This window comes from Procambarus clarkii, chromosome 6 (genome assembly GCF_040958095.1).
Source record: "Procambarus clarkii isolate CNS0578487 chromosome 6, FALCON_Pclarkii_2.0, whole genome shotgun sequence".
In the NCBI taxonomy this organism is placed as follows: Eukaryota; Metazoa; Arthropoda; class Malacostraca; order Decapoda; family Cambaridae; genus Procambarus; species Procambarus clarkii.
Window position 1 is genome coordinate 28,958,984 of NC_091155.1, and position 21,481 is coordinate 28,980,464.

The 21,481-nt window shown below is 39.0% G+C and overlaps 1 protein-coding gene across 3 annotated transcripts in view; it reads left to right on the plus strand.

Annotated features, from left to right (window-relative positions):
• Positions 1-21,481, plus strand: part of LOC123753983 (uncharacterized) — a 40,925-nt gene that overhangs the window by 4,153 nt on the left and 15,291 nt on the right. For 2 of the 3 annotated variants that reach the window (XM_045736040.2, XM_045736041.2), the window contains exons 4-16: positions 540-628; positions 1,005-1,159; positions 4,472-4,602; positions 8,570-8,705; positions 9,737-9,897; positions 10,327-10,520; positions 10,983-11,161; positions 13,370-13,547; positions 14,861-15,058; positions 15,320-15,426; positions 16,632-16,778; positions 19,858-20,074; positions 21,343-21,440. In XM_045736040.2, the coding sequence (XP_045591996.2) occupies positions 540-628; positions 1,005-1,159; positions 4,472-4,602; positions 8,570-8,705; positions 9,737-9,897; positions 10,327-10,520; positions 10,983-11,161; positions 13,370-13,547; positions 14,861-15,058; positions 15,320-15,426; positions 16,632-16,778; positions 19,858-20,074; positions 21,343-21,440 (1,990 nt within the window). Of the gene's footprint in view, positions 1-539; positions 629-1,004; positions 1,160-4,471; positions 4,603-8,569; positions 8,706-9,736; positions 9,898-10,326; positions 10,521-10,982; positions 11,162-13,369; positions 13,548-14,860; positions 15,059-15,319; positions 15,427-16,631; positions 16,779-19,857; positions 20,075-21,342; positions 21,441-21,481 lie in introns of those variants that run through there. The other variant, XM_045736042.2, reaches the window with a different exon arrangement.

Below are 21,481 nucleotides of genomic sequence, written 5' to 3' on the forward strand. Positions count from 1 at the left end.
AAACCTCACTGCACTGGAAGACAGAAGAGTTAGGGAAGACATGACTATCATGTACAAAATTTTAAAGGAATTGATATGGCATACAAGGACAGACTATTTAATAAGTGTAGTGTTTGAACAGGGACGCAGATGGATTTTGAATGGCCAAATGTGCACTAGAGATATTAGAAAGAATATTGCCAGTGTCTGGATAGTGATCAAATGGAATACACTAAAAATAGAAGTAGTTGAGGCAGACTCCATGTACAGTTTCAGATGATAGAAATGATAAAAGCCCAATAGGCTCAGGAACCTGTACACCAGTTAATTGACAGCTGAAAGGGATGATCAGAGAGCTGAAGCTTGACCTTCCACAAGCAAAATTAAACAAGTCAAGTTGGGTGATTAGGTGATGTACCAGCCTGGTGATACCTTTCATTGTTACCCTCATGCGATCCAGACATATATACAGTAATTCCTTTGTGATTACCTTCCATTATAATCACTAATGTAAATGTACAGTACTTTATTTAATTTTATTGGGACATGTTTATTTTCAGCAAGTTATGGTGGTGGAACAGAAGAGAGGAAACAGTTGATAAATTCACTTGCAACAGAAGATGGCACCTTCCTACACATGGCAACCAAGGTAATTATTTTCAATTGGCATTATTTATCCTCCTTAATATAATACAGTGCAACCTTGATTCAGCAAACCTCATTTTGGTTCAACCATCACCAGAGCAACTGCCTGCTTTAAGATAAATTAACATAAATGTGAAATTTTACCTTAAAGGGTCATATCATAATTTTTAGTCAGTTTCAAATCAATCTGAGCTTTAGTGCTAAGGAAATTCCTGGTTTATTTGTTCATATATTGCAGGTTGCAATATGTAATTATATTTATAGTGACACAAGACAATTTATTTACTTTTTTTTTTTTTTTTACAAATTTATGATATGTACTATTATACTATTCCTTAAGAATAAATGTATATGTAGTATGTACTTTACCTGTCTTGCAGCTTGGTCGAGGAGACATTATACGAGCATTGTTAGCAATAGGTGCTGACCCTGGGGTGCAGGATAATGAGGGCAACACTCCTTTGCAACTGGTCCCCTCACAATCAATCACTGCCATCTTCACCGAGGAGTTGCTTCGTGCTACAGCACAGTCAGAGTAAGTGTTGATTTATGGTGGTGTCTTGACATCAGCATTACACGAATTTTTAGCCTTTTTAAATTTTGTAGATGTATTTTTTAGACATCTCTTCAGACAGCTGTGTTCTAAGGATAATTGATAAGAAAGAATACCAAGAAATTTATCCAAAAGATACATCTACGTTATACAATGGCCCCTTCGTTTACGAATTTAATCCGTTGCCAAAAACGGTTCGTAACCTGAAAATTCGCAACCCGAAACAAATTTTCCCATAAGAAATAATGTAAATTGAATTAATCTGTTTCACACTCCCAAGAATATTAATTTCAAAATACTTTTCATACCTAATACACACAAATATTTAGTACTATAGTATGTGCAAGTTAGAGCTTACCTTTATTGATGATTCTTGTTGGTGTATGGAAGACGGTGAGGAGGGGGGAGGGGGAGAGGTGTTAGTGTTTGGAAGGTGAGTCCCCTTCCATTATAACATCAGGCACTGATGACTTCTCTGGGTTACTCTCTCTCCCCTACATTTTGCAGGCATGCCACTAGGAACTGCTTGCTTGTCTTACTAAGAATCTGTCTAAAGACGTTTGTTTTTCCCTACATTTTAAGACTTGTCTGTAGTGAGACATCACATTGTCATTAATAAGGTCAATGCAATTGCCTGTTAAAGGTTTATCTAGGTGAGTCTTTTCAGCAAAACTTTGCAGTTCTTCCCACTGCACACATTTTCTTAATTAATGAGGAAGGGACATCCTCTACTGCTTCCTCCTTTCCCTGAAGATTTGTTGTTTTGCCTAGCTAGTTCAACGACCTATGTATCATTTTCGTGTTTATGAATGATCTCTTGTTTTCCTCTATGGTCATCCTCACATGTGTTTTTTTTAGGTTGGACCTTACCACTGACTTTCTTGGGACCCATGGCATGATATGTAATAATTACTTTTACGTTCAAAACCCAGAAAAGTAAAAAAACAATGAAATTCTTTACAAAGAAATCATGCGCGATCGTCAGTAAGCGGGAGGCACTGGCAAACTGAAGTGCGGGAGACCGTGCCACTAGGAACTGCGCGCTAGGTCGCCTATAAACGTATCAACAAACTATGTTACTCGAGGCAAAGCTCGTAAGCTGATTCACATTTTACAAAGAAATTGGGCTCGTAACCCGAAAAGTTTGTAAATAGGGACATTCGTAAGTCGAGGTGTCACTGTATGTGCTTTGACTAGACATCAAGGTGGCTATTATTCCTGTTCACCTGTCATGCCCAATTCTGGCTCGCAACTACTAGGTTACTTCGGCTGCAGTGTTCTGTTTGGTCTACCAGGGACCACAAGCTGTACAGCGAAAGACTAAGGTCATCCAGTGTAAGGCTCCTGGATTATCAACCAGTCGCATGTTCCCGCTATTTCTAGGCCAAGTGCTGGCCATCCTTGGACTCTGTCTAGTAGAGGACTATTCAGTTGGTACTGTTCTATACAGTATTTGTGTTTTAGTTAGCTTCATGAACATGTTTTATATCCAGTTTCTTGTATGTGACATAGGTACTTGAGGATTAATTAATTACTCTGGGCTCATCCTGGGAAAGGTCAGTTATTGGCTCATAAACTGAAGTGGAACAACTTCTCCAGGACTGTACTTTAATGTATTGTTGGGTTTCTTGCTTTTCAAAAAACTCTAATTTTGGTTACACTTTCAGTCCACTCATAGACTTTGGTGTCTCAGATACTGTATTTAAATTATGACATCTCTTTCTACAGTACATGGAGATGTAATTATCTAAGTGTAGTTACAAGATGAGCTACGCTCATGATGTCCTGTCTTCCCAGTAATCTTTGTTGTATAACAATACTTTGAAACTACTGACGGTTTTGGCCTCCACCACCTTCTCACTTAGCTTGTTCCAACTGTCTACCACTGTTTGTAAAAGAAAACTTTCTAATTTTTTCGGCACCTTTATTTCCTTAGCTTGAATCTGTGTCCTCTTGTTCATGATGTTGCTGGTTTAAGAAATTCCTCCTTGTCAATTTGGTTGATTCCTGTTAGAATTTTGTATGTGGTGATCATATCACCTCTTTTTCTTCTTTTTTCTAGTTTTGGCATGTTTAATGCTTGTTGTCTCTCCTTGTAACTCTTAGTTTTTCCGTTCCAGAAGTCATTTTGTAGCATGCTGCTGCACCTTTTCCAGTTTCTTTATGTGCTTCTTGAGATTTGGGCACCATACAACTGCTGCATATTCCAATTTTGGTCTCATAAAAGTCATGAACAGTTTCTTTAGTATTTCACCATCCATATAATTAAAAGCAAGGCTGAAGTTGGAAAGTGACCCATACACTGCTCTCACAATGTTCTTTGTATTCCGCTGGCCACAGCTTACTATCCAAAACACCCTTAGGTCTCGTTCTTTATTAGAGTTCTGTAATTCCATTCCTCATAATTTGTAAGTTGTGTGTGTGGTCTATTTTCTCCGAATCCACATTCCATAACACAGCATTTATTCACATTGAATTCCATTTACCACTTTACTTTTTTTGTTTTTTGTTTCACATCTCGTGCTCTCTTCTTCAGATGTTACCAACTTTTATCGAGATTTGTCACAATTGTTATTATTTTTATGCCTATTGATTTTTTCACTCTTTCTTGCAGCATTGGCAATCTGTTTGAAATTACAGGGTATAGATCTGACGAGGAAACAAGAATAATGTTGCCAGGTATATAGCTACTGGAATATTATCCTTTGTATACTGTTTCTCATAAATCAAATATTGTTGCTATTATTATAATTATTATTTATTTGCAGTACAGTATTTATTAATTATTATTAATGTGTGCACATTATACATATTAATGTGACTAGTATAGGCAGATGATGAGTCACAATAACGTGGCTGAAGATATGATGACCAAACCACACGCACCGGAAAATGAAAAAAAAAAGATAACAACGACTGACTAGTATAGCAGTAGAGTATGGTAGTGTGTGAACCTCCTTGTGATGACAATTTTAGTTTAGTTCTGAACAGCTTTTAACGTTTGGATTTCTGTACCTGTGTAGTTAGAAGTCTATAGTTTTATCACTTTGTATTTATTCTATTGATTACCATATAGAAATGACTAGCTCTGTTGATTCCTGAATAATATAAATGGCTGTTTTTTTATTTTTAACAAGACAATGAGGAGGATTACGTGATGAGTTCAGATGGAGAAAATAGATATAGATAGCAAATGTGGCAATTTAGACATTGTAAGTTCTACAGTACCAGATTTTACAAAATAGCAAAGTTTGTTTTAAGAATTTTTGCTAAATTTGATAATTTTGGTTTTAGTGTTGGTCGTGTATGTCAACTGATTGCAGCTGGATTGAGTATCAACTCTCACGACAACCCACTTAGTCGCAACACCCCTCTGCACTGGGCAGCATCATTTGCCGACACCGATACCCTTACTTGTCTAATTGGTAACTTATTTTCTGAATTTGAGTCATTTGTTCCTTAAATTTCTTTAATGCAAATCAAATTTTATACCTGCTCTTCATATAAATTCTATTCTTTAAACATTGAGGTAGGTCAATGTAATTGGCCCAGGAATAAAACCAAATTTGTATTGCAATTGCTAGTATTGGAGAAGGTAGGAAATCAGTCAAGATGTGATACATACTGAAAAAGATCTCTGGTTGTGGAGCAGATCGTTAATGCAGTACAGTATTCGGACGATGCTGCTTGGTATTAACCTCCATGTAATTTGTATCTTATAGCTATATATAAAAAAAAATTTTGGAGTTTATGTAGTTTTACTTATGCTTACCTTATTAATTCTTTTCAAAATTTACATTCTTTTACTTGTGCAATCGTATAACTAATGAGTTTATTGGATTTCCGTTATTATGATTGCACTGGTACAGTGAGTGCAAACATACATCATGTATCACTTTATCAACATCTTATTATCCTTCAAATTTAAAGATTATGAATATATACTAGGTTTTTCATACTCATTAAAAAAACATTGCTTCATTTTTATAAATTCACCTCAAATCCAGGTGTTATTTCTTCCTTGCCAAGTACAGTACATCTTGGTTGATTAAATAGCTTGTTTTCTCACTCCTTGCAACTATTGGAGCTGGCTGTCTTATAAATACTGTATATGGGCTACTTAACATTTAATAGGCATCCCTTAGAGGTTTTCAATGTTTGTTTCTTTCTAAGGTTTCAAAGTAATATTGTGTTGCTAGCAACAGACAATTTCTTGATTATAAAATAGAACTTCATGTTGATACTGGGAAGTGTAGCTTCATGGAAGACATTTCAAGATTTAATTTAAAATTAAATGTACAAGTCCCTTGATGTATGCAAGGGATGGCTTCATACCAAAATGCATTAAAATGTAACTAAAGTTTATATTTGGAAAACTGGAATGCACTCCATGAACTTAAGCCCCTAGAGCCAGATTCATGAAAGCACTTACGCAAGCACTTACGAACCTGTACATCTTTTCTCAATCTTTGGCGGCTTTGTTTCCAATTATTAAACAGTTAATGAGCTCCGAAGCACCAGGAGGCTGTTTATAACAATAACAACAGTTGATTGGCAAGTTTTCATGCTTGTAAACTGTAATAAAAGTAACCAAAGCAGTCGAAGATTGAGGAAAGATGTACACGTTCGTAAGTATTTGCGTAAGTGCTTTCGTAAATCTGGCCCCTGCACTGCACTTGTTACACACAGCTCTATGGTGGGCACAAAAACAAATTCCAATTTTTATATTATAATATAGTAGTTAAAATTTAGATGCGTGGCTTGGGAGTACCCTGGTTGAGGGTTTGAATCCCCCTCATTGCTCCAATTGAGTCTCATTGATATATCACATTAGTGTGATTTCCTTGTGTATCAGAATCCTGGTTACTAAATCCAGAAATGAGTCGTCATCTATATGTCCATAGGGTAAAGGAACAGCAGGTGGCACAGCTGCTGTAATGAGACGCTGTGGCAGTGGAGGAGTAGAACGCTGCCTGTGACCATGGTGGTGTAAGCTTTGCCTTCAAAATGATCACTGGTTCATCAATTTTACTGTCCGTATCATTTTTATTCAATCCTTGTGTATAGTCTTTTTATCACCGACAGGATCATCTACATCATTATAATTGTCAGATTCTAGTAGTAATGTACCCTGTTAATTTGCTTTTCTATAAGTGATGTCGTAGCACAAGCCACATGGTGTTGTGAGCTGGTGGCATGTTGTTGGTGCTGTTGATTTAGGGACGACAACAATCGTGGGAGTGGATGCACCCCAGCGTACCCATGAAGGGTTAATCGCGAAGCCTAATGGCAAAATGAATGTCGCCTATCAGCGGAAACTAATGTGCCTCATGGCAAATAAACGCACAGATGGGCAGATGATTGGGGAGCACCCAGGAGTCCCTCAGGGTGACAAGCAATGGCCCCACCTCACACGGAGAACACTGGATACTAAAACTAAAAACTTGGGGGGGGGGCCCCCTAACTAAAAATACAAAAGTCATCCAGTGCCCCCCAGCAGAGCAGAAGCCAGCTACCCACCATGGCTGAGCTGGCATGTGTGGTGCACATGGTCACCGTATACAAACTGAGGGTTACCTGCCAAAATGCAGGAGCCCATGATTTTTTATCAAGATGGCGACTGTTTACTGGAGGCCTGAGGCACCATATGGGTGTCCCATTTACCTTAGAGAAGTTTTAAATCTTGCTCTTGGACATAAATACAACCCTGGTTGATACATGAAGTTGAAGGGTTAAAGATCCTGGTTTTCCCTATTACTGTTACAAAATATTATACAGAAAAATATTTCCACAACTTGCTCATTAAAATTTGATAAAATATGAGTACTCACCAAGGTTGTAGACACACATTATACAGTACAGTGTATGTTGGTGAGATAGTGCTGGGTGAGACTTGGACATTTGGGAGTTGGTGTTGGTGGTGGGTCATTAGGATCAGGCTCCACCTCATTATTGGCAGGTGTTAGTGGTGCTCTCACTAGTTTTGAGTGGTGTAGTACTGTACTCACACTCAATATGTACTTGATATTACACAGTCGTAAGTGCATATGTTCTCGGCTTAAAAATCCTGAATTCAAATCTAGCTGCAAGACATGCATTTGGGCAATGTTTCATTTCACCTGATACCTCTGTTCATCTAACAGTAAACCTGTATAGTATCTGGGAGTTAGACAACTGTTGTGGGTTTCATCCTGAGGAACGCCAGTAGTGGCTAAGCCTAACAAGCTTCCCATCCCTGACTATGGAAAACCAAGGGATGGCTCGAGCCTCCCTTCCTCTTCTCCCTCTTCACTAGGACAAATATAGTCCAGGAGGCCTGGTCGAGGACCGAGCCGCGGTGACGCTGAGCCCAAAAATTATCGCAAGGTAGTTTAATATTATGTGAAAATATTTTAAAAGAGTTGAGTCATGGAAAGAGATTTGAGGGTGATCCAGGAAAGAAAGTTGTCACTTGAATGCCACATCAGAGGCATAGCTAATATGCCTCTGATGTGCTACACTTGCCATTGCTACATTTGCCAATTTTAGAATTACATTTCAGCACATGCATGGAAATATGCTCAAGATATTTTTTCATGACATGACAGAGAAACCTAAGGTAGAATATGCAACCATTTCTTCTTGTCCTTATCTCAATAAGCATAGATAAGATGCAAAGATACTATACTAAATGCCTTCTGGAACTAAATAGAGCAATGAGGGAAAAGGGTGATATGATTAAAAAAATTGTTTGAGAATTGATCAAATTGATAGAGGGAGTTTTAAATCCGCAACATTATGAATAAAAGGTTTTGAGTGCAAGTTACAGAAATTAAGGTGTCAAAAATGTCTCAAAATGCTCTCCTTTACTAACAGAGTGGTAGTCAATATATATAAATTATAAGTGAGGGTAGTGTGTGCAAACAGCATTAGAAGTTCAAAAACTCCAGACTACAGTATGTGACAAATTAAAGCCCCAGTGGCATGGGTAGCACTCACTCCACGTCTCGCAAGCAATTTCAGTCAGGTATGAGCCGGAATATAATTGGCACCAAACCTTAACTGCTTGCCTCTGTTCATCAAGTAGTAATTAAGGACCCAATTGTAAACTGATTGGTGGTCATATTTAGGGGTAAACTAGTATCTACAATGTAGATACCAGAAATTGTCATCTTCTGTATCTACTTATATACCAAAAAAAAAAAGATACTGTACAAGGAACACAAGATACAATAAGCTCGACTCGGTTTCTGTTACTACACTTGGGTAATATTCTTGGCTAATTATATAGCCATTTGTAGATCAGTGTATATATATACTTTATATTTATTGTTATAAATACATTTAAATGAATAATTTAATGGATATTACCTCCACATTTTTAGATTTCAATTGTTTTTATTTTTTTTGCAGCTCGGGGAGCAGATATTAATGCAGCTAACAGTGATGGTGCAACTCCCCTCCATGATGCTGTAGCTCGTGGAGATGAAAACATTGTGAGAATTCTCTTGGACCATGATGCTAATCCACATATTCAGTGTTACAAGGGGTAAATTTGATTAAAACTAGTTCTGTAAAAAATGAAAAGTCTTATTGCTAAAGTTGGATGCCCAGCAGAATGAGGGGAGATGTACCTTCTTCTGCCTCTGTTTCTGGTAATGACTAGACTCATGAATGGGTTAGCTCTTGAATGTTACTTATTTCTTGTGCAGAAAGTGGGCAATTTTCGCATTTATATTTCACTCCTACTGTAGGCCAGGGCTTCCTTCCTTTGATGTCGGCATGTGGGTATGGGCAGCTGATCTTCCATACTTGGGTGCTTGATTTAAAAGATGTTTACCTTGTCTTCAATGAGTTGTGTGCAGGGTAGGTCCTAGAATTATTGACTAAGTGGCTCTAGCATCACACATCATAATATCGTAATACTTTTGATTGCATTAGATACTGGCTTTCTATATGCACTCAAAACCTGATTTTTATAGCATATTGCTGTATTGTATATTGTTGGGCAGTCAGTTGTAGGAGTAATGTATAGATACAACAGATGTTTTTTTGAGAGAGGAGTTGAAGAAAGGCTACTACAATTCAATATTTGTGAATTAACTTGCCTACATTTTTGTGGAGCACAGCCCTAGTGGATAACAAGAGTTCTTGTAATGAATGATGAGTGATCCATGAAGTTCTGATGACTCAAAACAGGAAATTCAAAAGATGGATATTAAGAGCAGCATACTGTACACCATTAAGTAAGCAATGTAGCTCAAATAAAGAAACATGTAATGTAAACATTGTAAACATAAAAATATAAGGCATCAACTTAAGAATAATCTATGGTGAGGATATAGCATGCACATCTCATAATCTTGGTTTGCTGTACTGAGTTTAATTAAAAGATTAAATACATTTCTAGTTGTTTAGAACAGAGTAAATAGAATTAATAGTGTCCAATTACAATGATGTAATACATATTTCATGAATTTAGGATGCAATACTGGTATGGAAAATCATTTAAATTTTCTTTCCTGTACAGTATTATCTTCTGTAGTCACTTTATTTTTGTACCTCTTTATTCCTCATTAGACGACACAAAGGGAAGACGCCCTTGGAAATGGCCTCGTGTAAGCCGCAGCTTCAAGATCTGATGCAACAGTATTTCTTGGAAAATAAACCAATTCAAGTCAATGGCATTGCCAATGGTAGTGTTTCCCCATTATTAGAGCGGCGGTCACTCTCAGACAGAGGTGAGCCTAATGATACTTGTGTTGTTAGTTTAATAATTTCAGTTTGTGTGTTAATTTATATTAGATATTTCAGTATGATTTAAATACATTAGTTTCCCAGTATTCTCATCCTTTAATTCAGTACTGTATACCTTTGTATGTGCTCTGCATTCAAATTTAAAACCCTGTTCTCTCACAATTTAAAACAAAAAATGGGGCAAATATTGCAACTCCTCACTACTGGTCTGTTAAACAGTACATATATAGAATTTCAATTCATACTATATATTAATTTTCATTACCTCATTTCCCACATTCATTGAATTGGGTAATAGATTATTCAATACAATTTTAAATAGTTTTGTTTTGTACATTACTGAAGTATCATGCTGCCATTCGTGCTATTATGATTTTTCCTCTCATTATCATTGTGCAAATTCTTTTACACAGGCCTTTCAATGTCTCGAGGAGCATCTGGCTCCCTGGAATCCTTAGCAAGTATGGGGACTGACAGTGTTATGACAGGTGTGGAGGCTGGTAACAGTGATGGCATCCTTCCAAGAAAACCTTCAGTAGGCACTCCACAGTCTCGCTCTCCTTTGCAGTCTTCATCATCATTAGAACTTAGTCCTCGTATGGAACAGGTAATGTTAAGAGTAAAATTGGATCTGGGAGAGCAGTTAATACTAAGACCTGTTCACTGGAAATTATTCTAAATTATTAATTTTGAACTATTTAAATTTAATCCTATATTCAGTGTGCAAACTGGTTTGCATAATTACTGTGCATTCCGAGTTGAATGGGTTCAAATTTAACATGCTACAATGTAGAACAGAAAACAGGAGATACTTTTTACCCATAGGATTATAAACCTACGGAACTGCCTACCTGCCAAAGCCATAAATGTCTAAACATTGCTGCAATTTAAAATCCAGCTGCATATCAGTGATATATCATTGCTTTTGTGTGTTTCCATCAATACCCTGATGTTACCTCAATGTAGTTCCGAGGATCAGTGTTTCTACGGTCTGGTCTCTGACCAGGTTCTATAGAGTTTAATCAATGTGGCTAGATTGCTTACTACAGTACAGGTATACATGTTTCAGGTGTGTGAACGTTTAGCATCTGCACAACTGACGGCACCACCTCGACCATTGGTGACCCACTCGTCACTACACTTGCTATGGCCCCAGCCTCGCCGCATCATTGAGTTGAGTGGCCCTCGCTGGTCACCGCCTTCCCATACCTCGCTGGCTATTGTTGCTGGAGTGATACCTGTTCATAAGTAAGCCTTACAACAAGCCCTGTATCACTTACTGGTATTTCCTCTAAAATTGAAGTAGCACCTTAGGAATCACAGTACATACTAGTACTGCTTGGCATAGCCACTCATGGCAACACTACTCATGGATGCCAAGAGATTTATTGAAGTTCTGCTACCTAGCTGTTACATTTTCTTCATTTATGCTGTACTAGTATTGGTATTATACCACAAATCATCTAAATTTATGTACCCATATATATAAATGGCTTGCCATTGTCAGGACAGGAAACCTGCTTGGTTTATCAAGATTTCCATAATTAATGGTTGACCTTCCCAAGGTTAGAACCCATAGTAGTTGACTAACTCCTAGGTGGCTATTTACCGCTAGGTGAACAGTTGCATCGAGTGTAAGGAAATAGGCCTGGACATCTCACTCTGGCTTGTGTCCCCTGGATATATAGAATGCTTATTGGTATGTTTCCAATTAATCTGAAGTTCAGGAACATTTTTGGGTTTGTGTCCATGACATAGCTTGCTCTCCCTTTGAAATTGAACCTGGTGCTCAAAATATTCACCAAACTCACCAGGGTGTGTGTTTTGCCATCTTCAGTGTCCAGGGACAACAGTTAAACATTTTGCTCTAGATCTTACCGTGGCATTAGTTGCTGGCCAGATCCATTCTTGGGGCATCTTTTGGGCTTGCACTGGTCCACATTCAGTAGGACTTGCCTGCATTGTTTTAGGGCCTCTATAGTAGAAGTGTAGAGATACCAATATTTTGACCAGTACAGTACTGATATGGTCTTATGAGCTGATAACAATAACTGCTTGTGGTGTTGATGATTAATGATAATCATATGTTTCTCTCTTTCTCTATGATGTGAAATGCCTTGTATATTTTCATTATCTTTTAATTTAATCTTCATAATTGCAGTTTGATCAAATTGGAATTTTATTGCATAATTCTTCCATGATATTTCAATTTATAAAATGAAGGTGCTTCCTTTATGTCAATTATTTAGATTTCAACAGTATACAGACTGTCTGAACCACCTTTATTTGATCCTTTCCTTTAATGTTGTTTTCATTGTGGTATTTAAATTTTGTTATTGTACATGTACCTATACAATAAGTTGTTCTTCCTTGAATATAGTGTATTTTACTTTTCTCAATAAGAGCATCTTTGTTTTACATTCTCTTTAAAGGTAATACTGTACAATGGAACCTCAACTTATGAATCCCCCCCCAAGTTACAATTTTTTTGAGTTACGACCTCAATCTTGTGGGAAAATTCAACTCGACTTACAACCATTGCCTCGACTTGCAACTTTGTTGATACACATATGTTTTGATGGAGCGCATGGTTTCTGATGGCACGAGTGACCCCACTTCAGTTTACGAGACTGCCCGCTTAGTGACGATCGCACTTGAATTCTTTGTAACAAATTTCATTTTTTCAGCTTTTTTTGCTTTCTAAACATATAAGTAATTATTATATACCATGCCAAGGGTTTCTCAACAATTAAGAAGTGGTTTGCAGTATGGGAAGAAATGCAAAGACTTGTTGAAACGACTCGCCCAAATCAAGCTGCAGTAGGCTATTATAGGCCTTAACCGTTTCAATGACACTGTGATGCCTCACTACAGACAAATGTTAAAACGTAGGGAAAAACAGGTCTCTATGAAAAGGTTCTTGGTGAGGAAAACAAGCAGTGAGTCACATTCAGATCCTAGTGGTATGCAGGCAAAATGTAGGAGAGAGAGTACCCCCAGAGAAGTCATCACTGCCTGATGTTATAATGGAAGTGGGGGGACTCCCCTTCCAAACAGTAATATCTCTTCTCTTCCCCCCCCCCTTTTCCTCATCACCGTCTTCCATACTCCGACAAGAGTCGTCAATAAAGATAAGCTATAATTTGTACATACTATAGTATAAAATATCTGTATGTATTATGTATGAAATGTATTTTGAAGTTAATATTTTTGGGAATGTGGAACGGATTAATTCAATTTACATTATTTCTTATGGGAAAATTCATTTTGAGTTACGAATTTTTGAGTTATGACCTGTCTCTGGGAACGGATTAAATTCATAAATGGAGGGACCCCTGTACTGTATATGAAAAGATTACTTTCATCTGGAACAAATTTTGTCATTTGCTCATACCTGAATATTCTCTTTACACTTGCTTGAAATTAAAAATAATAATTGTGTTATGTATGTTTCAGGATTGTAGATGTGTGGGATATCCATAAGGGCTGGCTTGAAGAAGTTGGTTGTCACGTTAGTCTAGGAGCAGTTGTGGGTGCTCGGGACCCTCCGACTTCTCACACGTTCACGTGCATAGTGGATGCTGCACTTACCAACCATCCCCATCAGTACACACTCACCATACAGGACAGCAAAGTAATAATTTAGATAGATTTTTACATATAACTAAGAACGATGTTTTTTTAGAAGGTTTCACGTAAGTTGTATTATATCTGCTGCTTGCGTATGAGATAGCAGAGCGAGATCAAATTTGGTTGGTAGGAAGGTTATATTGGTAGGGTGGCATTCCAAATATTGTAAGTTAAATTCTTGCCAAAGAGACAGTTGTTTGTTTTGTATTAAGCTAGTGTTTGGTGTACAGTATTGTATAACCAGTGTTCCTACTGGCTTGTAATAAAACAGCCAGCCAATTAAAAAATAGTTATCCAAGTGAGGGTTATTTTCCTTCCTATCTTACCTGGTCTGTTGTATTAAATCCAGATCTATGAGTGCAAATGCTCACATTTTTTGGCGCTGTGAATGAGGAACGTGTTATTTTTAGGAACCCAGGAAAGAAACTGGTGCACAAGGGTAGATAAATGGTTGATAGGATACAGCTAATTTAAATTATAAGTGGGATATCAAGTTGGGCGCTTAATGCCTAAAGTAACTAGTTTAAGGAAGGATAGGTATGGAGATGGCTTTTTTGTACATGTAGCTGTACATATGTTGAAATAGCAGTCAAAATTACATGACCGATATTCCTGACAACTCTCAGCAGCAGCAGCAGCAGCAGACATGTGGATATGAATATATTTAACTGAAGATCAGATTTCTCTACTGAGCCATTTAAAAAAAAAGCTTTTGTAACTTGAATTAAAGTGACTAATTTAGATGTAGAGTGTTGGATCTTTATTTTTCTTAGAAAAGCATTGATGACAAGAGTGATAAATGGTATTTAAGGATAATAAGAGTGAACTGTTCCATTAACTCTGCATTTTCTGTGGGGAGCCCCGGAGGCTCCCTGGAGCTTATCGGGCTAATGTACTTTATATTAGACTGGGACATTAGCTATGGAGTTCAGACCTACCAGGGACCAGCACCAGAACCTGGCCCCTTCAGAGAGGTTTCAGGGAGCAATGGCCCTGGAAAACTCCCCTGTGGTTGGGGGTTTTCCTTATCTGCCATTGACCGGGGTTAGGCACCCAGAAAGGTAGGCATAACAAAACAAACCCCACATGGTAAGAAACTAAAACAAAAAAAACGAACAGAGGTAGAAACTCCCTGCAATCCGAAGGAAACAAGCAAATAAGCAAACATCACACTTTACTGCTGCGCCGCTTGTCCGCGCAGCCCTCCTCTCCCAGAGAAGGGGGGAGAGTCCCGGACCTCACTGCGCCAGCTACAAATAGCATAGGCTACAAATTCCAGCTGGAATCTTTTAATTTTGTCATGGTGAAAATTTTCAGGTGACCATGTTGTGTGGATCAATAGAGAGCCTCCACTATGCTCTGGTGACACTTGTCCAACTGCTGCGTGTGTGTGTGTGCTCTACTGAAGCAACTGAGAAAGGAGATGTTCCTCCACTAGTCATAATAGATCAACCGTCACTCTCCCACCGAGGGGTCTTGTTGGATGTTTCTCCACATGCACGGGTCCCTACGTTAGTAAGTATTAATATTTTATGCAGTTTAATACAGTTGTGAATTATTTGGTTTTGAGATTGAACTGTGGAATAGTAGACTGATGCCCATGGCTGATATGTTTACAAAGAAAGAGGGCAAGAGAATTTGGGGATCAAAGCAACGTGACAATATGGAAAATTATATGTTTTGAAGGAAAGTACATAAAGTTCCTGTATTCTTTGTTATACATAATGAAAACCTAGAATGGTGAGGGAGTTTTTATCTAGTCTGCTCCTCTCCTAGGAACGTGTGTACCAGATGGTCGATTCATTACTTGCCTTGAAGATGAACCAGTTACACCTCATGTTGCGTGCATCACCTAATGCCTGTAGTCTGCCCTACTCTCCCAGGTCTGTGATCAAATCTAAAGTGTATATATTACGTTCACTATTGATTTAATGATTTATATTATTCATTCATGATAATTACTCCATTTCCCACTTACTGGTGTGGGGAGGCATTAACCCTCAAATTAAAGATGAATAATATAGTTAAAGAAGGTTATTGAAATTTACAAAGAATAAATACTCATGAAAATTCTAGTGTCGTCTGCAAAGGACAATGCAGTACAGTACTATAGCTTGTATCCTTGTCTGTCTCATATGAACCGCCTCTCTCTTTCTTTGACTCACCCCATGTGTCTCCGAGTACATCCTGCCTTCTCCCTTCTGCTCTTTGGATGGGTTATGATGATCTGGGTTGTTTGCATCATTTGCTTTTTTTTTCCTCCCCCTTTTCTGGAGCATCTGCATTTTCTCGTTGGTGTATGCTGTGTATCTTTTCTTTCCCCCATTACCATGGTAATGAGGGAAAGTTATCACTTTCTTGGGTTTGTCTGTCTTGCTGTTCCCACTGTACAATGGACCAGTAATTTGGAAACACTTTCATGTAAAAAAAAAAATTATAGCATGCAATAGTTCTGTATACAAAATAAGTATTAAGAAATATTTCAAGACTAGCTAACTCACTGTTCTGGGGACAACATTGTTTCATTATTTTTATTACAGTAATGATATGCACTATAATGCAAGTATTTTTATTTTATTTTTATCATGTGTCGGCAATCATATGCAAATGATTGCCGACTTGTACAAATAAATAACGAGAAAATGAGCAGCTGCACAAATGTAAATATATTATTACCATTTGTGTATGGTGGTGGACTAAATAGGCAGTGAGGAAGATATATGGTGGTGGTCTACTTGGTGAGGAAGATGTGTGGTGGTGGTCTACTTGGTGAGGAAGATGCGTGGTGGTGGTATAAATGGTGAGTAGGATGTGTGATGGTGGTGTAAATTGCAGTGTGAAGAAAGAGATCATGTTAAAGATGGGTAAATAGGGAAAATAATTTATATCCTTAAATACAGAAGCAAATGATCAGGATAAAGAATGCAGATTTTGGACACTGCAAGAAGAAGTGAACACGTGGAGGCCAACTCTTGCCTTGAATGCTTTGAACAATGGTGAAAAGCATGACTTTTCACAAGATGCTGCTCGTTTGATCAATACAGTCCGTGAATGTTACTGATAACCAAATAATATATTATCTTTTCAGCGAAGTTGTATCGCTTGATCGTTATTGTGATGATCGAGGAATAAGCCTGGTGCCAGCTTTTGATATAGAGGGAACAATTTCCTCCACTCAGCTGGGTGCAGTGGCAACAACCATTAGTGCAACTCTCACGCATTTTCCTTCTGCAAGGTACAGTACTGCACTTTCTTCCATGGTTATAAAAAACTTCTATAATTCAATAATAACTACACATCTGCTAAATGAAAGTAGTTTTCTAATGGCTCCCCCCCTTCCTCAGTGGCTCCCCATTGCTTAGGCACTGGCATTCTTTGGCTAAACACACCCTGTCAGGGCACCTATGACCATAAGCAAATACTAGAATCTTACCCTGACCATGTATTTTCTGGGGGGAGCCACTACGGCTCCCAGGAGGTATCCAGGCTGATATGAATATCCCTAACTTTGGCATCAGTCGATGTGGGTGAAGTTCTAGGCCTACTGGGGACCACGAGCCAGAACCTGGCCCCTCTCAGAGAGGCACGAGGAGCAGTGGCCTATAGAAATGCACATGTGATTTTGGAGCATTCTATATCTACCATCGACTGGGACAGGCACCCAGAAAGGTAAGTACCCAAAACAAACCCCTATTCCAGTTAAAATAACGATAATAGACAAAAGAGTGGACAGAACTCCCCAAATGAAAATGGGCAAACAAGCATGACGTCACACGAGCCGCACCGCATGTCTGCGTAGCTCCCTTCTGCCCTGGAGGAGGAAGGGGAAGCCCCAGACCCCCGCGCCAGCAATCCACACCCCAGTTCTTCGGCTGATGTGAGGCATCACGGTTGTGTGGCTCCAGCTCCAGACTTTTGTGTTGTGCTGTGCCTTGGTTCAGTACTGCTCTTACAGTGGCATGCGAGCTGGGAGTAATATTCCTAGGTACACGGGCTGCACGTGCTTAGGGTTCCCTTCCCTAAGTGCCCTGTAAGTACCGCCCTTGGGGCTTGGGGTTATCTTCCACAAGTCATCTTGGGTCAACCTCTGTTGGTCTTTTGCTGCTTGGCAATTGAGCACCCCGAGTGTTTTGGGGGGTTTCCACCCTAGTTTGCCTTGGGGTAAGTGGTAGTTTTTGCACTGGTAGGGGCGTGGGGTACTGCACAGCTAGTTTTCACCTATAACAGTGGCTGGCTCTGTTCCTTCTGGGTATGCTACCTTCTTGCAAGGTTTTTCTTTTCTTTTTGTTCGCTTGCAGCCGTCTCCTTCTTTTCTGGCAAAAAATGAGAATGCTGCTTTCTAGGGGGGGTCCTTGGGTTGTTGATGCTTGTTTGGTCCAGCCGGGGGTGCATCATATGTTGTGTCCGGTTGCGGTTTTCTGCCATTATTTGGGCGCCATGGCTTCTGTGTCTGGGGACGCGCTTTGGGTTGATCCGGTTTCCCTTCTTCCCTGTTCGCTGGTACGGGTCTCTCAGGTTGTTCGCAGGGTTATTAAGTCTAGCCAGCCTGCAGTCTATTCCCGTGCCCATAACGTTTGTAAGTTTTGCTGCTCTTGCTGCCGTCTTTGGTAACATGTCCTGAGCTGACATTCGGGCATGGGGTTTTTGGCGGTTGAACATGGTCCTGGCTGGACGCTACCTCGTTAACGTTCCTCGGCCTCGTCGGCGGCTGCAGCCTGTCTCGACTTCGAGTTGAGATGTGAGCACGACTGCCTCCCGGATAAGTCCCCTTTCTTTTTCGTCTTTGGTGAAGTAGCTCCGGGGAGCCGTAGGGGCTTCCCTCCAGAAAACCAGCATTGAATGTAATGAAATGGTAGTTTCTGGGCAAGTCCTGGAGGCTCCCTGACAACCCTCCCTCCCTCCCTCCCAGTCGTCGGTTTTTGCATTTTTTGATATCCAACCTCAGAACTGGGGTGTAGATCCCCAGCATGAGGATCTAGGGCTCCCCCCTTCCCCCTCCCGAGGAGAGGGGAGCTGCATAGACATGCGGCGTGGCTCATGAGACGTCATGCTTGTTTGCTCTTTTTCATTTGGGGAGTTTTGTCCACTCGTTTGTCTATTATTGTCGTTTTAACCAGAATAGGGGTTTCTTTTGGGGCGCTTACCTTTCTGGGTGCCTGTCCCGGTCGATGAATGATAGAATGCTCCAAAATCACATGTGCATTTCTATAGGCTATTGCTCCTCGTGCCTCTCTGAGGGGGCCAGGTTCTGGCTCGTGGTCCCCGGTAGGCTTAGAACTCCACCCACATTGATTTATGCCAAAGTTAGAGATATTCATATCAGCCTGGATAGTTCTGGGGAGCCTCTGGGACTCACCCAGAAAATGGCATTTAATTACATTCAACACTGGTTTTTATGCCACACTACTGTATTATGTAGACCTTCAGTTACTGTATGCCTCGAGCTGCATGAGTTTAGGGTTCACTTTCCTAAGTGCTCACTAATGTTACTCCTGCCTGGCCAGTATTCCTTCTGTAGAAGGAATACTATTTTTCTGGATTTTTTTTTTTTTTTTTTTTTTTTTTTTTTTTTTTTTTTTTTTTTAAGAAACATGGAGCAGCCTACCTGCCTAACACTGAACAAACCTTTTCCTATAAGACAAATGAAAACAAATATTGAACAAATTTGAAGAAAGAAAAATGTCATAAAGGTTTGTTCAGTGTATGTAAAGGTATGGCTGCTCCATTATTTAAAACATCGAATATCATATTGATGTTTTTCGGTGGTAGAACGGATTAATTTTATTTCCATTATTGTCAATGGGGACATTCGTTTTGTATGACGTCTGTTTCACATGACGATCATGGCGCTGGAACGGATTAAATTTGTTATTCGAGGTTCCACTGTATTAGTCAGATGTACACAATTGGACTGTTGTACCCCTAATTTTTACATTAGAATACTCCAAATGTCGAGCCAAAAGTGGAACGGTAATGATACAACATGTCCTATCCTAAGCCTAAATATGCAATGCTAGGAATAATATATACCATTTTAGACCTTACTTGTGCTCTACTAGGCTTAGGAATGTTTAGGTTTGGTTGTTACTTTCTTTCTCTTGCCCTCTACAAAATTAATAGTACACACATTTAGTGTGGGTGTAATGATCCATCTTTTTGTATGTTCTACTGATAGTTGCTACAAGTACAGTACTGTGCTATCATCTTTGGGTGATGGGTTGATAAATATATACACTCAGTTGTTTCATAGCAACCCTATGTCACATAAATTTTTATATACTTACAGCTTAGGACTGATAATACAACTGTTGCAGATATGTACATATAGGTCCAAGGTTGACAGCAGTACTGGCAGAAGCCAGTTGTGGAGGGAATAGTGACCCTGACAATGCCATCTCCTTGAGTCCTTGGGCACAGCTGGGCCTGGCACAGTCGACAGTTCTACTGGTATGTGCTAATGTGTTCCACAACAAGGCTCGACAACTCTCTTGTCTTCCTCCAACAGCCATCTTGGTGGAGTATGGCTTTCAGGTATGTAGCTATTTGTTGCTTTCATTTTGACACCAGAACACATTATATTTAACTTCAAAATATCTTCATTTGTATGATTTAATGTTACATTTAGAAGCCTAAGTCTTATCTGTACCAAGATAATTAGCATTCATATCCTTATTGTAGTCTGGGGCTCACTTACTCTGTGGAGTATAAAATGTTCCTGCCCAGCACAGCAATATTTTGTATTTCATTCTTTTAAAATCCAGGAAAAGGAGTTAAATTTTGTATTTTAAGAAATGAGGACTTCACTGATGTTAGATCTACATTTAATGTGCTTTACACCACAAGTTATTAATGTACACTTGACATCCTCCAATCCAATCACTTCGGCTCCAGTCACGATTGGATACAGTATGTAGTTATGATTGGCTATTTGGTTGTATACTCCTAACCACAAAAAAATAATAATTTGATGTGCAAAAGTACATAATATATTATAGCTTCATTAGATACTCTAAACAAAACACCACCGAATATTGTATTCGTAATAGTAAATATGACAATAAAGAAATTACTTAATATGGGTACTCATTAAGGGTCGAGATGTTTCTCCACATACAATCTGGGACTTATGTATGGGCGAGTATGGTGGTGTTAATTGAGGGTGGAGGTGGGTGTTGAGAGTTGAGGCTGAGGTGTTGAGGGTCCAGGATTACATGGATGAGGAACAGGCTTCACTTGAAGCTCTCCTGGTAGCCCTCTCAAAAGTCTCTTTGAGTATTGTATTAATTGCTTCAAACCATCTCTGCATTTAAAAAAAAAATCTGCAAAAGACATCAGACTCTTGAGTATTGACATTAGATCTACTCTCCATGAACTTTAAAATTACCTTAAGGCTCTTTGCTACTTCTGCCATGCTTGCTTGAGTTCTTCAGTCTTCTTCCTTCCCTGATGAATCTTCTGAATCCTGGAAATTCATCTGACAATTTTCTCTCGTCAAATCACTGATATCATCACCAGTTGTGCTTGATGCAGTAGGAACATCTGTCACACTCAGTCTATGCATCCACTTCTTGCTCAAGATTTACTGTGATCAATTAATTTCTCGGTTGTTGGGACTGTGCATTTATTCCATTAACATAGGCAAGGAGCTCTTGTCTTAATTTCTTATGCTCACTTGTTTTCTTTGTACAAAATCCTTCAAAATTAATGCACAAGTAAGAATGGTTAGGTGTGAAGAGAACCTGCCCTACATTGGCCAGTAGAAGCTACTTCAGTATTATTATGTCCTTTATATTTTCCAGGCTGACTATGACTTCTCTCGAGGTGTTCAACTTGCGGTGGAATCTGGGCGACCATTGGCAGTATGTCCGGGTACTGCAGCTTGGAGCAGTTTAAGCGGGTAAGCTAAACAAGTTTAGAGCTTTGATAGTTGTTACTTAT